We start from the raw sequence: 25,611 nt of genomic DNA on the forward strand, positions 1-25,611 counted from the left end.
GATTGAGGTTATGGTTGATGTTTCAAAAGAAAAAAGGGGAAGTGAGATTGAGTCTGAGGATATCGTGGCTGCAGTCGAAAAAGAAAAGAAAGAGGAAATGAATGTAAAGCATAGTTCGATAATGAGAACTGGCAAGGCTTGAGCAAACAGAGTGGATGAACCAGAAGAGAAGAAGAAGGAAGAACCTAAGAAAGGGCAGAAGAAGGAATATGTGAAGTGGAAAAGAGAAGAATTTGTTGAACCTAGTTCTGATTCTGAGATGGGACGTGATTCGGATAGTAAAAAGAAGAAGGTTGAGAAGGAAATGACAAAGGCTGAGAGAATCAATGTACTAAAGACTCAGAAGGTTCTCAATGGGAGGGTCTTCGACCCTGAGTTTAAAGACAAACCAGGCATGAGGGACCTGGTTGATTATGTAGAGCTTTAGAGTTGGACTCATTTGTTTGAGTGACCTATGCCTGTGCTACATGAGAAAGAGGTTAGGAAATTCTACTATCACATGGCGTTCACGGAGGATGGAAGTTTGAACAGCAAGGTGACTGGGATCATAATCCATTTGAATGAGGAAATTCAAGGAGAGATTCTACAGGTTCCCAGGAATGGAATCAAGACAGTGGTCAAAGGGTCTCCTTCAAAACATTGTTCAAGATATTGATAAACTTTTTGAACTGAGATGTGTTGGCATTCCAAAGGAATATCCCAAGGAAAGATTGCAACTCTATTTTGAGAATGTAAACAAGGTGATTCTGCCTAGGTCAAAGAAAAGAACAATAACGCCTGCAGCCGACCTGTCCTAAAGAAGGCTCTCATCAAGGTTGAAGAGATCAATCTCCCTGCCATCATGCTAGAGAACACATGTTCAAGATCATTATCGCAAAAGACAGCAAACATGGAATGGGTTACGAGTACTTGCTGACAAGAGTGTTCAAACACTTTGAGATTCCTCTTGGCAAAGGCACTAAAAGAACCATCAAGTAGGTCATTTCTCTGAACACACTCATTGAGTGTGACTGTGTAGAAGGAAGGACAGGGAATAAGGGCAAATCTCAAGTGTATGAATTATTGGAACAATAGAAGCAATTAAAGCACGAGTTGGAAGAAACGACAGTGATCTTGGCTAAAATCTCAGGTGTATGAATTACCAGAACAACAGGAGCAATTGATGCAAGAGTTGGAAGAAAAGACAGTGACCTTGGCTAAAAGGGACGGAGAAATTGCTCACCTAAATGCTTAGTTGTTGAAGGCCCAAACAGAGGGATCAGATTTGGGTGATCTGGCTACTTTGGCTCAGAATGAGGATCTCAATGTAGTAGATGATCAAATGAAATACAATGTTTTGTTCCAAAGGCCAAGTGTTTTGTTCGGAAGGCCAAGGATACATGACATGAAAATTGTGCCCTCCACTGTATTTGTTACTGAAATTTTCAACCCCAAACGGAATTACACAAATCAGGGGCGAGCAACCAATAACAAAAATGTTCACAATGGACGAAACGACAAGTGAAGAAACAATCAGAAAACCTAAATAACAATTACAAGAATAATAGCCTTCTCTAGAAAATATCATTGAAAATAAAAAATCGAGGAAAATGAAGATGCTTCAAAAGTCAAATTAAGAAAAAAATGCATTCAATTTGTTTAAGAACAACAAAAACTTAGTTAAAATATCTAAAATATTTTGGTGACCAAGAAATCTTCGTCGTTGTTCTCTTCCCATAATGACGGAAAATTCCGAATTCCATTTTCGAAATTGACAGAAATTAGTGAAGATGGGGTAGAAATAAGGGATTAGGTTTAGGTGAGATTTTTCTTTTTTTTTACCCCTCTGCAGTAGTTTTCACCTTTTTGCTCCTTTGATCACTTGAACTCACAATCTTAGGGTTGAAAGTGAAAAATGCTTACCATCCAAACAACTCTCTCTTGTCGGTTTAAGTGGGATTTGATTTGAGAATTGACCATACATATAAGAGGGTCTCATTAAGGAATAATAGTCATTTTCCAGCTTTTTTTATTGTTAGGAACCTCAAATTGGAGCTCTAACGTGCATGAGGTCCGGTAGAAGAACTCACGTGAAATGTCATGTAGAATGAACGTGTTTACGGGGCCAACTTAAATCAAGTTCAAATGTCTAAATGTCACTCTCAAAATTGGAGAATGTTTACTTGTCAATTGACCCAAGTATAATATTTTCTCTAAATTTAAAAAAGACAAGAAAAAGAGATGAGGAATTTGGTGTGAGAACAAAGAGAGGATTCATCTGAACATGAAAATTATAGGTATTAAATACATGAATTGAGTCATCAAAACATACTAGCTAGTATTCATCTTCAAGATCCAAACAAAGGCAGTAAACAACTAAGCCTACAACTGGAACATATCTGAGATATCTCACTATTCCAACCTTATCTTTCTGGATGTTTTGCAAGTTATCTCCTATCAACCAAGGTTGGAAAATACTGTAGAGACAAATATCCCAGATGAAGGCATAAGCAAGTCTCTCAGAGGATAGATAGCTGAGCAAGAACTCCCACCTATCAGATATACTTCCAAAATCACCATTTTCTCTCCCATAAAAGGCCCAAAATATCGATAGCAAACAGACAGCTCCACCAACCAGTCCAACAATAGATGCACCACGAGTTATGGCTGAACCCAATTTCGAGGTTGCTCTTGGAGGGTACTCCGAGTCCACCTTATTTAGCCGAATAGCCATGTATGGAATTAAAAATGCTGCATCCAGTTCCAAAAAAGGTCAATAAGAAGTCTCTTGTCAAACCAAGATTTATTCACAAAAAGGAAGGAGTTTACATTTGAAGCGGACAGAAAATCAAAATCAGCAAAGAGAAAAATCCAGTAATATTGGGGAAAAAAATCAGTGTCAGAATATCAAGCTCTTGATTAAGAGAAATTCTAGAAAGCTGAATGCAAATAGTTAATAGCCATGCCATCTTAATCGCCTAGGCTCCTAGTCACTGATAGAGTTTTCACTTTAGCTCCTGAGCAATTTTGATCGAAGCAATTCGAGTATAACCAGGAAATCATATTATACAGATACCATTTATCATCCTATTTTCTTCAGTGGACACATTGCAGAGTTCCAACGGGATGTAGGACACTATATTTATCCACAACCTTGCACAATAATAAAAAAAAGGACTAGAAAAAAGTGCATACTGTTTGTGAGGAACATTTGAAAGCCCCATAGAAGATCTAGTGATCCCTTGAATCTGCCTCTCATACGATCAGTGAACAGTAAAGGAGAATACATGACCGTCCAGCCAATTACAAAATTAAACAGTCCTTCAGACATCTGGAATAAAAATCAGATCGGAATGTCAACATGAGATCCAAGCAATGAAGAAATTTGTACTTTACAAAGTACTTACTGGATGAAGCACTGGTGCCTCTATCAAGTGGATTCCCCCTACTCTGCCAAATGGTTTGTTGTTTCAATATCAAAATTATGGTAAGAGACAGATGGACAATTGAAACGAAACCTCTGAACTGAACTTATATAAGTAACTGCTTAATCTACTAAATTTTATGCATCTAAAACAAGTGATCAAGTTGATATGCAGTGGAAAATGATAAATTCAACATTGCCAGTGTATGGAGAACTGTGTAAATTCTATAACAAGAGAAGATGACCTTGAAGTCATGTCTTGACTAGAAAAAGAATCGTATGCATATTAAATTTTGAATGGCACAAGCAAACAAATTAAAAAGATATAAAAGTTGAAATAGAACACCCAATTAAGTCGAACTTTGAAACAACAAATAATTATGGTGGAGGGCCAAGGCACGGTCATTGTTTAACAATCAAACATTTCTGGTTAATATGTTTCAATATTGAGAAATGTAGATGATAAAATAGGTTTATTAATGACTAAACCAAAGGGAAGTTGAGCAGTTAACCAGAGTTAGAGATTTCACCAGCAAGTATAAAGAAAATAATACTCCCTCCATTTGAGTACTATTTTGACTTGGACGGAGTTTAAGAAAGTAAAGAAGACTTTTGAATCTGTGGTCTTAAATTAAAGATATGTCAAATGTACCAAAAGACTCTTTAATCTCGTGGTTTTAAACATGTCATGTGGAAAGTTGGAATTAAAAAGTTGTTAAAAAAGGAAAGAGGCATTCTTTTTGAATCACACTAAAAAGGAAAATAGGATAAACAAATTGAAACGGAAGGAGTATATGTTCAAGAATGAAGCTAATTGATACGAGTGCCAATTTATGCCACCAATTGCTAAAAAGAAGCAACGAAATTAGCATCCACTGACAATAAAAGAGTGCAGGTTAAATTTTTGCGTAAAATTAATCTGGTATAACTAAAAAGAATTCAACATACCAGCATTCAGAAGAGGAAGGATGAAGAAGAAATTGAGGGAGAGACCAACCAGATCATTGACTGTTTCTGAACTAATTGCCCACACAGGATCTCCCTGCATTATATATCAAAATATTTTCAAGTAGCATGAAGTTCGTGGAGGTGTATCAGCAAATTGAAGTTTATGAACCACACATTTCATGTCTCCCTTTTCATGAGCAGCAAATGGGGAGAGGTGGAGGAACTAAATTTACATGTCTTGCGTGTGATGCTATCATCAATTATAAAGGAGAAACACAGTCATTTGGTAGAAAAATGAAAAACCATAGCAAGTTTCTGAAAAATGAGTAACAAAAGAACATGCAGTCACAATGGGCCTCACCATGAAGAAACTGTGAATTTTTACACAATTCTGTCGTTTGAGAATTATCAGAAAAGGAGATACATTTTAAATAGTATGAAATGCAGGCACAACAAGATCGAGATGCCAAGAAATGAAGAAAATCAGTCTCCACAGTATGGTGTAAAAGGTTTTCTGCATATTCGAGAATTTGCTTGTAAATCATTTAGTCAAGTATCTTTCTAGGCTCTAGCTTGCTTTTCCTTTTCAATACTTTCTGGCAAATGGCAAGAGTAAAGTTAATTTCCAAACATCTAACAGATATAAGCCGTGCGATGAACTTAACTTTAAGGATGAATTTAACGATACAATACAGTTAAATTCAAGTAAAAATGAAACAAATATTGTATTTAATATAACAATACAATACAATAGGTAACAACCATCCAATCAAGTTGTAGGGGTGTGACCCAACAGGCAACGAAGTTGGAATGAAAAATATAGGAGACATCCTAGCGGAGAATGAAAAACATTTTTGTAACTTCTTTCACAGCCTAAGCCTTTTGGTGGACAAAGCTTCCCTATACCCGGTGATAAGAGCAACTTGGAAACAAATAACTGCTGGCTTTTATATACCCTGATGGCAAAATTTCACTATAGAACAGGCCAAATTAGCTTCAGAATGGTAAAAACACCAACAAAAGAATGATTACTCCTACACCATCAGATATATCAGAGGAGCTAATTTGGATGCTCCTACAATCGCATCCATAAAACACACAATTATACATCAATGAGAAGCATATCATTACTCATTAGTAGTCCAAAGATAAATTTCAGTTTACATTTGTATGAATCCCTCAATCTTAACATAAAACTTACATATTTGAAAACTACCTAAAAATACTTGAAGTTACGGTCTTTTTAACTAAAACTATTTTTTAGAAGAATCTGAAAATCGTAAATAAATAAATAACAAATGATCACTTCCCAAGAGTAATACACTACTCCCTCTAACCCAAAAACTTGTTACTTTTGCTTTCTGAGAGTCTAGCTACATAAAATTTGACAAATATTTTAAAATGAATTTTTTCACAATATCAAATTTAAAATAAGCAAGCAAAGTAGTCAAGCCAAAGAAGAAAAAAAAGAAGCAATAAACTGTTTTGGCATAATACATAAATGTGTCATTTAACTTGGTTTAAATGTGAACAAGCAGACACTTAAACTTGTATAAAAGTGAACACGTAGACACACGTGTAGTATGCAAATTGCCACATAGGATGTCAGGTAGGACACATGTATCAATTCTATACAAGTTTTATGCACATCCAAAGTTGAAGCAAATAGCTATCAACTGAAAACGATAGAAAACGATACATTTATGTTTTCGTTCGATAGAATCAATCTAATTCAGTTCCAAAAATTAGTCAATTCGACTCTTGAGAACAAGCTAAATATGACAACTATTTTGGAACGGAGAGAATACTGTAATATGAAATGAAAGAGATGAATTACGTACAGGTGCATAGGGAAGTAAAAAGAGCCACAACACATAAACGCCCTCTGCTGTCCACAGTATAGACTGTGTTAATTTCCTCAATTTATCATCCCTTTCAATAATTGAATCCACTCCTCCGCTGCCGCCGCCGTCAGCTCTAGTGGTAAAAACCAGTCTCCGGCGACCTATACCGCAAAGACAATGTCTTCCTAATTGCATACTCCTCTTCACTTTAGGCCTCAACCCCAACCGTGCACTTGTCCCGGACCATTTCGCATTCTGGCCAAATGACGAATTATACTCCTGTCTGCCATGGATAACAGATTGATGTCCGTATATGAAAGTCTTTGTGCATAGCAGAGTTTCCGCCGACATTTCCGAAGTTCGCCGGAAAATGGCTTCTGTAACAAGTTCTGGACCGGATGGGCGATAAGTGATGTGAGATGAAACTTTACGTTCTAGAGGATGCTGAGGAAACTGATTATTTTGAGAAATACTTGTTATTTAGGAAAAAAGGTCAAAAATATATTTCTATTTTCGTTTATGAGTAAAGTTTTCTCTAATTATATTATAAAGTTAATTTTATCCATATTGTTATTAAACTTAACAATATATATTCTCAATTGGATGAATTTTCTCAAATCAATTAAAGTTATTCTTTTAACTAAATTTAACATACATTCATTATACATGTATATTACGTCAATTAAAAAAATGAATTACATAAAATAAAACAATGGCATTAAATAGATGTAACTCCATTTAAAATAAGAAAGGACAAGGTTTGTCCGGACACCATGAGCCTGTTTTTGGATTGACCTATTTTTAGTCAATTTATGAGTTGAAAAGTGCTTATAAGTTAAAAAAAAAATAGGTGTAAATCAATTTATTTTTTTTACTTATAAGCTATTTTCAACTTATAAACTGTTTAAAATAAATTCATCCAAATAAATCCAACTATTTATTGGATATTATTTTAAGCACAAAATAACTTTAAATTGACCAGCCAAACACTCAAAAAACAGCTGAAAACAGCTTATAAGCCAATCCAGACGGCCTCATATCTGTTTCTTCACAGGTACTTGTAGCGTAATTTTAACTCAAAATTTCATCCGTAAAATAGAAAATTTACCCTCAGTTTCTTACTGCATCAAATTCTAAATTACTTATGCATATTTTTTAACAAATAAAAATAAAATCTTTATGCGATTAGTCAGTGAAGTTGTCGGTGGTGTTTGAGGTACCACTATTCATGCGACAGATTTATTTATTTAGTTGCGGAAGGAAGTGATTCATCACCCTAAATACGATGAGGAAATTAAATTTTTTAAGGACACATAATAAATTTTGTTATCTCGAATATTTTCTTAAATAAAGTTTCTGTTTTTTAGTTTATAAAACTTTTCTAATTTACTAATTTAAACAGTTTAATAACAGGAAATGATAATACAGGGTTGAGATTAGAAAAGAATATTTTATGCCATAATTTTTTAAATAATATAAATTGCTAGCAAATATTACATATTATACATAATAATGGATAACACAAATAAAAGTGAAATCATTATCGAAATATAATTAAATAAATAATTACTAGTTTGTTGAATGTTTATTATTTTTGATAATTCTAAAGTACATTATATTATTTGTCCACCTATTTATATTTTTTCCTATTTAATTTTTATGAAGGTTAATTGTACTTATATCCAATTAAAATTTATTGTAGAATTAAAATAAATTAATTTTAAAAAAATTCAAGTATAGGAAAATAATTTATAAATAATTAAATTTTTAATCTAAAATTAATATTATGAAAATATTACTTAAAAATAATAAAAAATTTAATTAAAACATACAATTTATATAATATTTAATTAAAAATTAATAAAATATTCAAAAAGTACAATTGATGTGATGAATAGTGTTACACCAAATTTGATGTAACACTATTCACACACCAAATTTGGTATAAAATTTAGTGTGGATCAGAGTAATTTTACCCCAAATTTTACACTAAATATAATATTTGGCCTAAAATTTAGTCTGAATTGGAGATGGTCTCAGAATTTCTCTGTAATTCTTCCGACAGAGAGAATATTTTACCATGGTTAAAACTATTTGATCTACTAGATATTTATGTACGGGAAAAATGGAGAGATATTTTAAAAAATTAATTAATTGAGTGGCCACTTAAAAGATAACGCGTGGCAATTTAGTTAGATTTTTAACTCTATTTTTTTTCAAGTTCTCACGAGCAAATCCATGGCTTCAAAAATTAATTAAAATAGCCGTGTTTGTGTATGTTAGCAAAAAGTTAATTAAAATAGCTTTTGAACACGAAAGTTGAATATGGAAGAAAATATTTTTTGTTTTTTCATATTTAATTTGTTAATTTTTTTAAAAAATATTTTCTATAGATAAATAAACTACTTAAAACATCTCATCTTCACCTCAAGACTCGTAGCCTCAATCCTTCCCCACCTTCCATATTATTATTTTTAGATAATATATTAATATTTTTAGAATAATATTTATTGTTTATAGAATAAATACAAGAAAATAAGTAAGAAATCTACTTATTTTTTTAAAAAAAAATATTTTCTAAGAAAATAGTTTTTCTTTATATGTAGGTGAGCCAAATCTTTAAAAAAAAAAATCAATTAATTGAGTGTTTAGTTCAAAAATAACATGTGTCAATCAAATAAATCTGATCACGTGTTAAAATTTCAAGATCGAGAAAATGGAGAAATTTGGTTCTTGAGGTGAGCCAAATCCTACAAGTTTAATAAATATTTTTATGCAATGCATGCTATTTTTAATACATCAAATCAAATAATAAATAAGAAATAATCTATATATAATTAATGCAATCATAACCAATACAAACACTACTAATACAATCTATTTAGCATTATTTTTATACATTATATCAAACGACTCGGGAATAATTATTCCACTCGGAGAATGAATAATGCATTAATTAAGGAGATAGACATAAAATTTTAAGTGTATAAATACTATTCATTACTAGTTTCAGGTGAAAAAATATACATTTTCACTATACCTTATTAGTTGTAAACGTATTTTCATCGTCTTTTATTTCCATGATCAGTACACAAAATTTTATTGTAAAAGACAAATTCATAACTAACTAAAATTCAATTATATATATGTGAATTAGATGACCATTCAACTGTGAATTTTTTGCTCAGAAAGTCACTCAACTTTGGTTTTTAACTCAAAAATTACTCAATTATGAATTATTTTCTCAGAAAGCCACTCAACTTTGATTTTTAACTTAAAAGTCGCTCAACTTTGTATATGTTGAGTGACTATGAGTAAAACACTCATAATTGAGTGACTTTTGAGTTAGTAATCAAAATTGAGTGACTTTCTGAGAAACAAAACTCATAGTTGAGTGACTTTTGAATTAAAAATCAAAATTAAGTGACTATCTAAGAAAAAAATCTATAATTAAATGACCATCTGAGATATTATCTCATGTGAATTAACACTGTTAGTAATATGTGATATAGATACGTGGTGGATAATGTTTTCTACTAGTTAGCTTCTCACATCTAATTGTAATCTATATAAAGACTACAAGTTCTAAACATTGTCTCACCACTTTCTTTTCACAACTTATAAAGTTCTAAACATTGTCTCACCACTTTCTTTTCACAACTTATAATTGCTATTTTGAGAAGAAGAAAATATGGGTTTGAAAGGTAAGTTGATTGCTTCAATGGAGGTTAAGTGTGGAGGACACTCGATTCATGATATTCTTCACACCAATACGCATCATGTACCCACTATAAGTCGTGTTATCAATCAGTTTGAAATTCATGAAGGTGAAATCATAAAGATTGGTTCGATTGTTAGCTGGAATTACAACGAGGGTAACACACATTTTCCTACACCCTCCCCCTCCTCTCAATATGATTTACTTGCATGTGATAGTATAAAAGTTATTTTTCACAAAAATGATCATCATAAAAAATTTATTTAATGGGGTTTGATTACCATATATATTTCAAGGAAAGCCTTCTTCTTCAACAAAGGAAAATAACTTCTTTCACTTGTAGAGGAAGTAATTTCTTAATTAAAATTACCTTGACTTGAAAATTTATTTTATTTGCTCCAACTAACGCTAAGACGTTATTTACTAATATCTAACTACGTAAAAGGTTTGTCAAATTAAAATATTCTTATGATTTGTTAATATACTTATTAATATTTATAAGTGTATGCTTTAGGTGGTATATCATTCCACCAAATCAAATACTAAAAACTCTTTAATTTTGCAAGAAAAAGAAATCCATGAAATATTACTTTTGCTATACTAAGGGTAACATCTCTTGTATTATTTTATTTTAAGGATTACAGCTGGACAAAAGAAATTTACGAAGCCATTGATCCACACAAGAAATCAAGCCGTTGGAAAATCATTGAAGGAGATGTGTTGGAGATGTATAGTTCTTTTACTATTGTAACATCGTTTGAACCTCAGTGGGCAACCCCAGAGCCCCTCATTGAATTGGGTATTATTCTTGACATATATAAGGATATAGAGGGTCACCTTCACAAGTACAAGACTTAACGTTCCTCTTTTTTGAGCATCAACAAGTACAAGACAACCTAGCGCCATAATCACGAGATGGATCTGGATCTCAAATATTAGCTCCACTCTAGCACTATGTTGGGCTACATCAAATTTACCCATATTCTTTTTTTGTTCATCAATCATCCCCACAGCCACACAGATATGAAAGAGGAGATGGTGAGTCATCAAGTAAAAAAAAACAGAAAGCCTCAAAATTGAAAATGGAAATGCATGCAAATACCAATAGCTTCTGACTGTCCACATTAAAAGGTTTTCCCTGGGTCAAACAGTCCAGTTTCAACAAAGGGAAGATTTTTTTTTTTTAAATGGGTTGGGGGTAGAAGGGGGAGGAATTGACAGACTATGTATAAAGACAATCCTAATGGGGTCCAAGGAGACACTGGGAGAAGAGAAAAAACAGGATAACTAGTTATGCTTTTCCAGTTCACCAATCTCCAGCACTCGAATAGCGAAGAACCCACACCATATATGGAGCTGATGTTTGCAGTAGGGCCAAGAGAGGGAGGCAAGGGAAGCTACACAAAAGAGCCATCCAACCCCCATTTCACTCTTCAAACTCGTGCATGTGATCTAAGAGGTAGTTAGCAGCGAGCTCCTCATTTTTGTTGCAGGCAAAGAAAACCTCCAGTACAAGGTCATGATCAAAGCCCATTTGCTCGAGCTGCAAAAAAGAGGGGAAAGCAATACAAACCAGTCCTCAAATAAAGGAATGAAGCATATAGATACAAAAATACACCAGCATCATGTCAGCGATCACTTACACGTTCTATGGCTTCACGCTCTTCGGGTGTTACCGATATAGCCTGTGGCATTGCTGCTGCAAGCTGGCCCAATACGTTGTTTCTGATATCAAAATAGGGAAACACGAATTAGTACTAAACATAACCTTGTATCAAAATCATTGAATGTAGAAGAGTGAGCATACCCTTCTCCTCCTTCAACAGGCTCATTGATAAGGCGAAGAAAATCAGCGTGGTGCTCCTGTATAAGCCTCATTAGGTGGGGATTCTGCTTGCCTAGCTCCTGAAGCATGGGCTGCCAACAATGCAAAGAATGAAAAGAGAACCTACACAATTTTTTTACAGGTAGTCCAAACCAAAGAGAAACTCAAAAGACAGATTATTTCTGTAAGGAGTGAAACCTGCAAAATTTGTGGATTGGCCTGAACCATTGCCCGTAAAGCTTGGAACTGAGGATGACAATAATTAAGATGAACTTCACTCTAATGGACTTTACAGAATGAAATAAAGGAAGGAAAATGCAGGTAGTCTCACACATACCTGCTGACTGTTCCTTAGAAAGTCTAAGGTGTTCGCACCAGCAGTATTAGATCCCACACTGGGAAGACCCTGCGTGAACAAGCAGTCAAAAGCTTACCCTGAAATAATTCGCCCCACCCCTCCCCTTGAAAGAAGAAGAATAAAAATAAGAATTAAACTGTCTACCTGAGGAAAGAGATTCAAAGGATCTGCATTCGGTCCGCCTGCAGGAACAGGTGCTGGTTGTGCTGCAGGTTGAGGCTGAGACGGTTGATTACCTGCCTGCACGCTTGGTGGACTTCCGCCAACAGGAGGGACCTCTGCCGCCTCAGGGATACCCTGTTAAGTAGAATTTAAAAACTTGATCAGCAATAGATATAACCAGTAAGACGAGGTATTCGAGCAAAGCTTAAAGCCTTCCCCCATATATTAATGGTTTGATGCAAACAAAATTAGCCGCAAAACAGGAACTACAGCAAATTAAATCAAAAAATCAAATATGACTACAAGATACACAACTACCTCTCTACCATCATTTTCAGACAGTACGCACCAGCTAATTGGTTGTCAGTACGCCCCAGGTGGTGGTCAGACTAACTCCACATGAGTGATCATGCAAGAATGCACGGTAAAAGACAGATCAGCAGACAACCTGTGGTCCATTTTCCCACATATAATGCCCAAGTTCAAAAATACCATCACCCCCAAAAATGGTAAAAGCCATCATGGCACCAGCATCCATACATCACCAGTCCGACAGAAATAACTTTCAGAAATCAGATAATGGGAGAGGGAAAGAAGATTTAGCATCAGCAACTCGCTGATCCAGAGAGGGGAGGTTGGGGAACCGAGAAGAGAGAGAGGATGAAGGAACCAGAGCTCGGAAGGGAAAAGTGGCTTTTACATTCTTTTGGTTGGGAAGGAAAGGGGATTTAGTAAAAAGGCGTGGAGAGCAAAAGGATGCAACAACAAAAAAAAACTCAATGAAATCCCACTATGTAGGGTCTGGGGAGGGTATAGTGTACACAGACCTTACCACTACCTCTCTATCTATTTCCGAAAGACCCTCGGCTCAAGTACATCAAACCAAGTAAAATAAAAGGAAAACAATGCAAAAAGCATAGTCATTAATAAGAAAAACAGTGCAAAGTCTACACCAAAAAAGACAAACAACAGTAAAATAATGATAATCATACACAATAACAACATATGACAAGAACTACAAAGGTACAACTACTACTACGATAGACACTAACAAGCCTAAACCTTCGCAAGTCAAGACACCCTCCACCCTATTCCTCTACCCTAATCGGCAACCTCCACTCCTTCCTATCTAGAGTCATGTCCTCGATAATATGACGTTGCGCCATATCTTGTCTAATTACCTCTCCCCAATACTTTTTCAACTTAATTCTATCCCTCCGCGAATCCCCATCAACCAGCCTCTCGCACCTCCTCACTGGGGCGCGTCACTGCACCTCCTCTGTACATGCCCAAACCATCTAAATCTCGCTTCCCTCATCTTTTCCGCCACAAAGGCCACTCCCACCTTCTCCCGGACAACCTCATTCATAATCTTATCGCCTCTCAAATGCCCACACATCCATCTCAACATCCTCATCTCCACAACATGCATCTTTTGAACATGTTAGTGCTTGACTGACCAACACTCCACCCCCTACAACAAGGACAGTCTAACCACCATTCTGGAGAACTTACCTTTTAAGTCTAGGTGGTACCTTCCACACAAAACTCTAGAAGCCAGCCTCCATTTCATCCATGGCGCCCTAATGCAATGTGTGACATCATCGTCGATATCCCCATTACTCTGGATTATGGACCCAAGATACAGAGGCAAAAGGATGCATGCTTTAAAAAAAAGGGACCTGCCAGGGAGGACAGCGTCTGTGCTTGTGGAACAGAGACAGAAGCTGAGGGGGTCTATTGCTTTTTTATTTAATATATATAAGAGGGGTTTGATGGTTTTGAGTGGCTGCCTCGTCATTTTGGTATATTGTACTAAATCCAAAAGAATAAAGTGTTGAGAAGAGGCCTTTGTTTATGTCTAAGGTGCAAGCCAGATTCTTTTTCTTGGAGATTTGGACTAAGCAGGTAAGCATATTCTACTGTTGGGTACTATGAGTCAAAACCAGGATCTCTGGCTGCGGCTGGATACCCTACCCCACTACGTGAACCGTATTAAAGCTAAAATTGCTAACAAGGGAGGACAAACGTTCATTTAGTTGAACTCCAAACAGTAGCTCAAATCATGTATCACTGTACAATTAAAAAGGTGGTAGATTCTAGTCAGGGGCGGACCCACGTGTAGTTGAAGGGGTTCATCCGAACCCCCTTCGTTAAAAAATTACACTGTATATATAAGATAAAATTTTTAATTTATATGTATATATTTAACATTGAACTCCCTGAGCATAAGCCAAAGGACTAGCTCAGTGGCAAATGGGGTTCAATATTTCGCCTTAGCTTGTCTCAGCTCGCGGGTTCGAATCCGAATAAGCACATTTTTTTTCTGATTAGCGTGTTTAATTTTTTTTGAACCCCCTTCATAAAATTTCTGGGTCCGCCACTGATTCTAGTAATACATCTTGAACACTATTTGAATTTTGGTAATTAGATGAGAGTCTGAGCAATATTATAGTATCTAAAGGGCAAGAAATCCTTCTAACTTGACTAGGAAAGCAATCGGAATACATTCATGTTCTGTATCTGGACACACAAGTAGCTTAGGAAAGAACGGGTCCAAAGATGGCAAGCGAACAGTGATCCCCAAGCCATAAATGCACATAATCTACATTATATTTAAAGCACAACGCCTTAACAAAATGTCTTTCGCCTTTTAAAATAAATTTTACATTGGATAAAATTGTCCTTTGATTATTCTGTCATTGAATTATAACCAAAAAATTCCATCTTAGTAAAAATAAAAAGAAAAATTGACAAAAGACTAGTACGTCAATAAGGACTAACAAACTTACAGAGTATAAGTATTCAACAGCCCTCTCGGGATTGTTAAAAGCTGCCCGTAGGGCTCGAACAACTGTCTCCCTATCCCACGTTCCACCACCCATGTCAAGAATCTGCTGAATTGCTCCATCAAGGTTGTTACCAGCAACCAAGCTTGAAGCAGCTTGGCCATAGACATCAGATCCCGGCCTGGCATATAAATAGATCATTTGCGTAAAAGGTCTCTTGCAATTTAGCAGAAAGGGCAAGGAGAATGTGTTTCTTGAAGAATATACTTACACAACAGTTGATGCAGGAGCTGGGGCTGGGGCTGGGGCTGGGGCCGGGGCTGGGGCAGGGGCTGGCGCTGGGGAGGCAGCTGCTGCAGGCCTGAAAAATAGCAAGCAATCGCAAGTGAGGAGTATGAAATGTTTTCACTATTCCCATAAAGGTTAATGGAGAGATAAAACAATACAAAAAAGGGTTAATGAAGAGTCAATTAAAATGTAAGGCACTAGCCACAAAAAAAATGATTTGAAACAAATACTATTTCCAAATGTTAAACCTAAACTCAGACATCCTTCATATTTTTATTTATTTATTTATTATTCCCTCAGATTCATTTTATATGACACCCACCCCTTTTAGTTTGTTCCAAGAAGAATAACACCAACCTATATTTTTTGGCATATAAATACCTGCCTATATTTAAGAATCTCTTTCACTTTATATACTTCCTATTACAATAATGATATGCTCATATATCCACAAAAACATCATAGCATGTCTAAGACAAGTGCCAACGGTAATTTTAATATGTCTCAAAAGTCTTTCTTAAAATTGATGCCCGACTAATCATCAAGGGAGTAATTTTCACAAATAATATTTCAAAAATTTAAGAGGGGCATATGAACTTCTCATCATGTTTAATCACAAACATTGTTCTGGGTCTTCATTCTTCAAACATACATATACCAGTGTGATTCCACAAGACCTGGATGCCTAAAGCTCATCAGCAATTATATCCCAATGGACCAATTTAAACATCACGAAGTTACTGTTAACCGGAATAGTAGGGAAAACCCCCAAATTGCATGGCCAAATATAAATGATGCAGAAGTAGAAAAAATGTTTGACAAAATATGATATTGAAGAAGGAAAACTCACGATGCAACTGGGACTTGAGCAGCTGTAGATGCAGGAGTTGAACTAGGTGTAGTGGTACTTGACTGTGGTGTCTACAAGTCCAAATCAAATATCATTTTAACTGAAGTGAACTTGTTAGAGCAGTAACAGCATTATAGTAAGCGCATGGGCACATGCAGAAGGCCCTTTCACACTTCCTTGAAGATCAAACTATTCTTGAAAACATTTTTGACAATGATGTCGACATTCACCACAACCCAGAATGGGCTAGATTCATCTTGCTGATCAAAGTCAAAGTATCCTTTCGTACTTATAGAATTGAACTCATTTCTGACATATAAAACCTGAATAGTCGAATTGCTCAGCCATTGCAAATAAAGGAGAAACCACTTTTCACTCACATAATGTTAATTATTAAGGTGATATTTGGTCGGGGGTTTGAAGGGATTTAATCCTTACATTAAATCGAGCGTTATTTTATACAACATTTGGGTACTAGTTTTGTTTTCCTCATAAATAATACCCACACAAGTTATGTCGAAATCTATGTACTCCCTCCGCTTCAATTTAAGCACTTGTTTAACAAAGAAAACTTCTTTCTCTATTTGGAATCTCTCTAATTCCAACATTCTACATTGCTTGTTTAAACTACAAGATTCAAAGGGCATTTTGGTACATTACACAAATCGTGTGGTCTTTACAAGATTCAAAAGTTTCCCCTATTTTTCTTTAAAATGTAGTGCCAAATCAATTTTATTAATTTTGATAAAATAGAGGTCTCGCGCCTAGCCGATCGGAGACACTTAGATTGAAACATAGGGATTACTACAATGAATAGAATGTGGACTAAGATCAAAAACTTTTAACAAAACCCAAAATTCCATCCATTTTCTCCATATTCTAAATGCATTTCTTCCTCTTTCTCTGTTCTCCTCTCCTCTCTTCTCTTCTCTTTTCTTTTCCTCAATTCTTTCTCCTTTATTCGATTTTCTCTGTTCTCCTCTCCTCTCTTCTCTTCTCTTTTCTTTTCCCCAATTCTTTCACTCCGATTTGATTGTGAAAATTATTAAAAAAAATTAATGAAAAGAGAAGAGAAGAGAGGAGAGGATATGTTGTTTATATAAACAGGAGTTGTTCAAGCAACCAAGAGATGTTGTTTAAACAACCCTAAATTGTTTTGTTTAAACAACAGAAGTTGTTTAAACAACCAAAAGTTGTTTAAACAACCAAAAATTGTTTAAACAATCAAAAGTTGTTTAGTTCAAACAAACAGAAGATATTTAAACAACCCTAAGTTGTTTAAGTGTTTTTTATGATTCTTTAATTAAAACAATGAGAATATTTTAAATATCAGCTAGTTGTTTGGAGAAATATGAAAATATTTACTAATTGTTTTGGAAATCGAGATATGAAAACATTTGTTAGTTTTTTAGATAAATGTTTAAACATTTGCTAGTTGTTTGGAGGTGATGATGACGTGGAGGAGGGGAGGATGGGGCTAAGGGGTGGATGAGGGGCGGGGGGAAAAAGAGAGGGAGTCTTTTGTAAATTAAAAAAACTTGTGGGTTCTTAAAATATGTGTCATTATCACTAATTAAAGAAGAGTACCTTTTACTTCATTTTCAAGACTTGTGTCCTATTTTTTTTATTTACACTCTCAAAAGTCTCTTTTAATTCACGTCGAGATATGAAAACATTTGTTAGTTTTTTAGATAAATGTTTAAACATTTGCTAGTTGTTTGGAGGTGATGATGACGTGGAGGAGGGGAGGATGGGGCTAAGGGGTGAATGAGGGGCGGGGGAAAAAAGAGAGGGAGTCTTTTGTAAATTAAAAAAACTTGTGGGTTCTTAAAATATGTGTCATTATCACTAATTAAAGAAGAGTACCTTTTACTTCATTTTCAAGACTTGTGTCCTATTTTTTTTATTTACACTCTCAAAAGTCTCTTTTAATTCATTCCCCCCTTTTATTTCATGTTGTTGTTAGTTCCAAAAATATATTTTTCAAAACTTACTTATCTTCAGGAGAATATTTTCCAAAAGAATTTCCTTTCACTCCAAACACACAAGCAAGACCCTAATCACATACGAACCAAGTGTCATCATACTGAACGTCACCAGCTTTATAACAACATACCCAGTGAAATCCCACAAGTGGGGTTTGGAGAGGGTAAGATGTACGCAGACATTACCACTACCTCATAGAGATAGAGAGGTTGTTTCCGAAAGACCCCCGGCTCAAAAGTCACAGTCCCAAGTAAAAGGAAAAAACACTATATATATCATAATGGCACAAAAAACGAAAAGCGATGCAAATTTTACAGAACAAGAGCAATAATGATAGCAAAGCAATGTGATTAATGTGATAATCAAAGGCAGTAACAACATAACTAAAAAGGCACGCCTAGACCTACACCACCCTAAACCAACACACGGCCAGACACCACTCCCTACTAGCCTTCTACCTTAATCCGCGACCTTCACTCTTTTCTATGTAAGGTCATGTCCTCGGTGATATGGAGTAGCACCATATCATGTCTAATCACCTCTCTCCAATACTTTTTCGATCTACCCCTACCCCTCCGCATAATCCCTAAATCCAACTGCTCGCACCTCTAACTGGGGTGTCGACACCCCTCCTCTGCACATGCCCAAACCATCTCAGGCTCGCTTCTCTCATCTTGTCTGCAACAGATGCCACTTCCACCTTCTCCCCGAATAACCTCATTCCTGATCTTATCACTTCTAGTGTGTCCACACATCCATCTCAGCATCCTCATCTCCCACATGCATCTTTTGAACATGAGAGTTATTTACTAGCCAACACTCCACTCCATATAACAATGTTGGTTTAACCACCGTTTTGTAGAACTTACCTTTAAATTTAGGTGGTACTTTCTTATCATACAGGACTCCAGAGGCAAGCCTCCATTTCATCCACGTTGCCCCAATGCGGTGACATCATCATCGATAGTCCCCACTACTCTGGATGATGGATCCAAAATATTTAAAGCTTTCTATCTTGGGGATAGGTTGAGTGGCAAGCCTCACTTCCATGCCCTCTTCCTCCATCACAACACTGAATTTGCACTACAAGTATTTTGTTTTGGTCCTGCTCAATCTAAACCCTATGGACTCTAGCATTTGTCTCCAAACCTCCAATCTATCGTTAACTCCATCTCGAGTTTCATCAATCAGAACTATGTGGTCCGCAAATAGCATACACCATGAAACCTCCTCCTGAATAGACCACGTCAACTCATCCATCACCAAGGCAAAAAAAAAGGATTCAACATGGATCCTTGATATAATCTCATCTCAACAGGAAAATGCTTTGTCACCTCCCACCGTCCTAACCCGAGTCTTGGCTACAGCATACATGTCCTTTATCGCCCTAATATACACCATCGAGACACCTTTAGCCTCCAGACACCTACAGAGAACATCCCTCGGAACTTTGTCATAAGTCTTTTCAAGGTCAACGAACACCATATGGAGATCCCTTTTTCTTTTTCTAAATTACAACCGTCAAAACTTACAAACATAATCTCTAAATATTCAAGTAACTCACCAAGAACCACTAATAGAACTAATATTCACAATAAAACTACGAAACTACTAGAACTAATTTTCACAATAAAACTAAGAAAATTAAATCCCAAGCAGTAAGGACTACAATCACATTCATTTTGAGAAGAAATAACTTCCTGCAGTGATCTGTACATAGTCTACACCTGAGTGAATATATAAGCTTCTATAGGCATAACAGCCAAAATCTCACATGGAAGGCTTCACACTAACAAAGCATTACCACCAAATCGTCACTACCACACTGACAAAAGTAGGATCTGTACAGGTAGGTCTGTTTACTGTCACAAACTATGACCACATGCAGCACATGCATAATTAGTCAGTAATCAAATATCAGGAAAATGCACCAGATATTAAATCACAGAACTAGTGAGGACAAACCTCCCCACCCACTCCCCAAGGGAAAAGCAAAACAAGTTATATGTGCCAGTACACTTACTAGAAATGTATTGTTTTGTTCCTGTGCAAAATTTTAACCTAGTTCAAAAGTAAGAACACATGATGATTTACTCAATAGTCAATCCTAGTTCGGCAATCCAGTAATCCACATCTATTATACATAAGACCTTGATAGCGAAACATCAAGCATACCATGGTAGGAGAATGTCTCTGAGAAAACATATCAAAAGAAAAATTTAGGAGAGTGAGCTTTTCCAGTGTGCAGTGTCTTTTGGGGATTAAATACTCAGCTCCTCATAGTATGGAACTAATCCAGATTTTGTCCCTTCCTCTTATCATTATGATCCCAAAGTGTTAGATTTGATCTTTACCAACCTTGGATAAAGAACCAGGACAAATGCAAGACCAACTAATTCAATTGAACAACGAAAATGCTATCACACTGCAAACCTTAGCTGTTGCTGCAGTTGACGCTGCTGAACCTTCTCCAGATGAGCTCTTACTCTAAAATTCCATGCAACAAAGATAAGAAACGAAAGTTACAAATATAAATAAAAACAAATATAGTATCAAAGTCCTCTGAATATCACAACCTTATTCGCTAAGTTTTGATAGGTATATACCTATGAGACATTTATTTAAAAAATCGCGACACATGGCCATGTTTACAGGTATGAATCCAAAAGAGGGTAGGTATGCGCTGTTTTTCATAATTTTAGTATGTGCAGCAATTACCATCACTCAAGACCTTTATGAACCCATTTGTGTGCCCTTATATGCACAATACATTATATTAATCCAACAAACAAACAACTTAAACATATCATGGTTTATAAAACAACACTATTTGACAGATGCCACAACTCATCCTCCAAATACATTAGTATTAGCTACTCCCTCCATCCCATTTTATATGAGTTAGTTTGACTTGGCAGGAAGTTTAAGAAAGAAAGAAATACTTTTGAAATGTGTGGTCCAAAATAAGTGATAGATGTTTGTGTGACTATAAATCATTTCATTAAGAGTAAAGTACGCATTTTAAAGTTAAAATATTACTTAATATAGAAATGTGTCATTCTTTTTGGAACTGACTAAAAAGGAAAGTGAGTAATATAAAATGGGATAGAGGGAGTATTAATTAATACACATGGAATTAACATAAATGGGCAATCCTGAACCAAATCCACTTTTTAAAAACAAAGGTTCAGAAAAATCAAGGAAAGGTGCAGAGGCTTGAGGGTAGCTATTCTAACAATAGAGTTGAAAGAGTTAGGTAGAGGAATCTTTACATCAGACCTTCAAAAAGAAAAAATAATAAACATATATACATGCATATTGAAACTACATCAAATGCTCAATGACAAGTCCGTATTTTTTCTGTTACAAAAAATAGAAGAATTGGTGTGAATAGATTCTTTTATCCCGCTCTATCCCCAAGAAAACCCCTGTACATGGTGTAAAACTTAGATCCAACATGATGTCTATGTTCACGCAGTTAACTATACAATAGCACTGAAAATTAGAAGAAAAAAGAAAAAGATTTATATTTACCTTCGTTAGCATGATTACTATAAAGTTGTTTTCAGCAACTTTATTTTCTTCTAGTGTTGTCCCATCTTTAAGTACCTTCCCCTGGTGGATAAGCATCTGCTGGGCAGCAGGATAAACATCTGAACCCTGAACTGTTTCTATGTTCTTCTTCACATCGGCAACCTAAAAAATACAGAAAATTCAAGCCTTGAATGATAAGTTCAACCCAGCTAACATCTTTGTCCAAAAGTTTGGTCGAGAGAGTGCATCCAGGGATGCTAAAAGTAAAAAATGCAAAAAAGTAGCTAGGTCCATGAGTCTTGAAGAAAAGCGAGATATGAAGTACACGGTTTATTAAATTAGAAAGTACCACATGTATATGAATTTAGTGCTATAAAATCAACTTGGAATTAAAATAACTAATTACTGCATCCAATATATAACATTGTCAATGTTAATCTAATCCTACCCTAAAAGTAGAGATACAAAGAATGGACGATTGGTTCAGATCACTTTGTTCGTCATCAGTTGATGAACACACTTCTCTGAAGCGCATGAGTTCACCATTGAAATTGTAACAACTCGCTATACAAAGGTACATTGATTAAGTTACCAAATAATGGCTTTTAATAACATAAGTGAGACCAAATATACTTGAGGATCATATGCCAAAGCCAGGCAATTGTATGATCTCTGAAATGTCAAAGCCTTGAATAGTTGTGCTTATTTGCTCATTCTGCTTTTGTTATCATACCTTTTGATTCAATTATCTACCTCATTGGCGGGCCTCATAGTTGCATACAAACTTGTAAATTGTTACCTACTTGCTGAATCTATATATCGAAACGTATCCTGCTAATCGCACTTGATTATTGAGAACACTTTTATGTTGAGCCTAAGAATTTGTCCAAACCCCTTAGTTTTGATTGGGCATTAAGAGCAACTATGGCTGACAGCTCCAGTTTTACACCAACTATCAGAACTCTCATTTGTAAACAGCAACTTTTTTCTTTCCCTCACCTACTCTTTCTTTATCCTTTTTCTTTTTGTTTGTTGGAAAAAAGGGTAACCACACTCATCAATATATAACTGAGAAGCTGAGCAACTGTAACAACCCAACCTCTCGTATTGAGTATTTGCATTCCAAGTTGTGTTTTTTTTTAGACAAAAAAAGTGAAGCTTCATTGCAAGTTGTGTTTTGAGAATGTATATAATTTTTTGTAGCTATTTAACATTTGTTGGCATGGTCCGGGTTGAGACCCGAGAAGCTCAAGGTTGTTTCAGACAAATTGGAAGTTGAAGAACTGTTATGAATCAAATGATGATGATTTGCACCTCATAGGTGCTTGATGTTGCTATGTTGGTATACATATCGTGATTGATTGGTCGAGCAGAAAATCTGTGAGGGCCTATGTTTGGACTAGCGTCTAGCTATCGACGAGGGCTTATACTTTCTGGTCTAGTAGCCCTACCTACGAGGGCCCATGAGTTGGTCTAGATGTTTCACTACAAGGCCCTAGTGTGCATGAGTTGGATGATGTTTATGCTTATCGATGTCTTACACTAGGTCAATGATCTTATTGGTTCTTGTGGCTCACCATTTACTCCAGTCTCCACTATACAGATCCTACTAGCACTTATGCAGGTCCAGTCTGATCTTGTTTGTGGCATTCACTGAGTTCCAGCAGAGGTGAGCCAACTACATCTATTTGTAGTAGTGACTTCTTAAGCTCTATTTTCAAGCTGTGTCCCAGACTTCACACAAAATCCTTTAGATACTCCTTGACTTAATTTGTGGGTATTGGTTTGTTTTTTGACGTTTATCGTACTTGCGTTATTTCTGCTCTACAGATATTTGACAGATTATACAGATGTTGTGGTTTCATTATCAAGTTTTAAAAACCAGTGTCATTGGGTTACGATGATGGAAGCAAGTCATGACCATCTCACAACTTCACGAAGGATAAGAACTACCCAAAAAGGATCAATTCTAACGAATGCTCTCTTTGTATATATTGCCACAAAAGTGCTTCTGTTTTGCCTTCTTTCTTTTTTCTGTTAGTCATGGTGTCTAGGCTTAGCTTGTCCCCACCAATGTTGTCAAAGGCGCGCTTAAGCCCTGAAGCGAGGCTCAAAACGTGTTGAGCGCTTCGCCTCGCTTTGTGCGCTTCAGTGTGATCATCAAGGTTCTAAGGCAAACTTTTCCTTGCCAATGAGCCTCTTTTGAAGAAGTGATACTAAACAATTGATGTTTCACTTTATCATACTTTTTTTTCAATTTCTAAGTCATATATTTGTCATTCATGTTTATAATGATTGGTCTTGGACAAAACATATATATTTGTATCTTTTTCTCCCTTTACGCCTTTTTTCATTAAAGCCCACACTTTATTTGTGCTCTGCACTTAAAACCCCAATGGACCTTAGAGTTTTTTTGTGCTTTTCGCCTTTGATGACACTAGTGCACACCTTGATTAATTCCACGGAGTACCTACCTCCCACCAGCACAAGAACCAAGTAACTCTATCCAAGGCAATGGGAAGAACCCACCTAGTGTTTCAAATAATCAATAAAGCCAACAGACAGAAAAGGGGACAACCATGAACTACATATAAGTTTCTGAACTAATAGCTAAAGGTCAAAAACTAGACAATACTGAATATATACCGATATTTCTCCACCAAATTAAAAAGTGAGAAACTAGTCAAACTCATAACAAAATCTAATGAAGGCTAGTTTTCCAAATTTTTCCAATTTCTAAACTACAAAAGGATCTCATGCAACTTCAACCCTATTAGCAAAAACAGTTCCAACTTCACAACTTCATCCGAATGTCACCCAATTTCAACCATATTAGCAAAAGCCAAAACTTAGTTTCTCCCCACAGATAAAACCATCCCTTCCATGTCAGTCATTGGTTTCCAAGAGTACACCAACTCAACAACTTAATTCCAAACCAATTGGAGTCAGCTATATCAATATTCTATATCCACCTATTCTATTCTTTTCTTTTTTTAAGTAAGATATCCATCCACTCTGTTCTACACAGTTTCGAGGATTCATCAAAGTATATCAACTCAACCCAACCACACTTCAATCCCAAACTAACTGCAGTCCCCTACATGGACCCTCTGCAGCCGTCCTCTCTAATATTTAGTATTCAAGAGATTATTAATTTAACTATTTTCCTTTATCTTATTGCACCCTCTTCGATTATCCAGGCTTTTAACTGTCTATACCTTGGCAAGCAGCCCAAGCTCAGACAGGAAGTGTTTCCAAGAGTACATCAACAGAGAAAGTACTTTAAACTTCCATGGATGCACCATCCAACAAAAAAAACAGCCTCCTTTAAGAAACAAATAACCAAGGCAACAACACCAACACTATAGCACAATCTCAAAACACTTAAAAGAATCCACAATTTATGCCCAATCAGACACAAAATCTGAAACCCCTCAAAATTCAAATCAAAACGAAAACCGCTTCAATTCAAACCTCAACATCTCCTAAGTTGGAATCTAATCAACAAATTAGAGCACAAACCGACTGAATCAGTCATTACTGACAGTCACATCTATGCATCACAAAGTACACCTCAATTTTGAACAAAAATGATAAAACAAAGTGAATTCGAAAAAACATCGATGATATCATCAGCTCATATATATTCAAATAAAGAGTTGAAAAAACGGACCGTATCTTCAGGTTTGACTTCTATTTCAAAGTGAGAGCCTTTGAGTGTTTTCACGAAAATCTTCATATCTGTTTTTCCGTCACCGGAAAAGTTTGATCGCCGGAGACGGAGAAGGAAGAATAATGTAGAAAGGACCGTAAGGTGCAAGTAAACGATTAAAAGAGTAAAGGCCTTTTGTATATTTAAATCTAAAATAACACTAATAAGGAGTCGGAGTTTCAGAGTTACACGCG

At 35.7% G+C, this 25,611-nt stretch overlaps 2 protein-coding genes across 2 annotated transcripts; both read right to left on the reverse strand.

Annotated features, from left to right (window-relative positions):
* Positions 1-2,228: 2,228 nt before the first annotated feature.
* On the reverse strand, positions 2,229-6,674 carry LOC129871389 (uncharacterized). The gene is made up of 5 exons (XM_055946296.1): positions 6,193-6,674; positions 4,352-4,445; positions 3,387-3,424; positions 3,175-3,310; positions 2,229-2,730 (listed from the first exon to the last, which is right to left on the reverse strand). Exons 1-5 carry the CDS (start codon positions 6,544-6,546, stop codon positions 2,315-2,317), a joined length of 1,038 nt encoding a protein of 345 aa, XP_055802271.1. The 5' UTR covers positions 6,547-6,674; the 3' UTR covers positions 2,229-2,314.
* Positions 6,675-10,989: 4,315 nt separating this feature from the next.
* LOC129869989 (ubiquitin receptor RAD23c-like) lies at positions 10,990-25,538 on the reverse strand. The gene is made up of 12 exons (XM_055944544.1): positions 25,379-25,538; positions 21,706-21,867; positions 20,605-20,658; positions 16,186-16,256; positions 15,319-15,408; positions 15,051-15,228; positions 12,241-12,393; positions 12,076-12,144; positions 11,937-11,984; positions 11,721-11,830; positions 11,557-11,638; positions 10,990-11,456 (listed from the first exon to the last, which is right to left on the reverse strand). The coding sequence occupies exons 1-12, from the start codon at positions 25,442-25,444 to the stop codon at positions 11,340-11,342; spliced, it is 1,200 nt and encodes a 399-aa protein (XP_055800519.1). The 5' UTR covers positions 25,445-25,538; the 3' UTR covers positions 10,990-11,339.
* Between the last annotated feature and the right edge of the window lie 73 nt (positions 25,539-25,611).

The sequence above is a fragment of the Solanum dulcamara genome, chromosome 10 (assembly GCF_947179165.1).
Source record: "Solanum dulcamara chromosome 10, daSolDulc1.2, whole genome shotgun sequence".
In the NCBI taxonomy this organism is placed as follows: domain Eukaryota; kingdom Viridiplantae; phylum Streptophyta; class Magnoliopsida; order Solanales; family Solanaceae; genus Solanum; species Solanum dulcamara.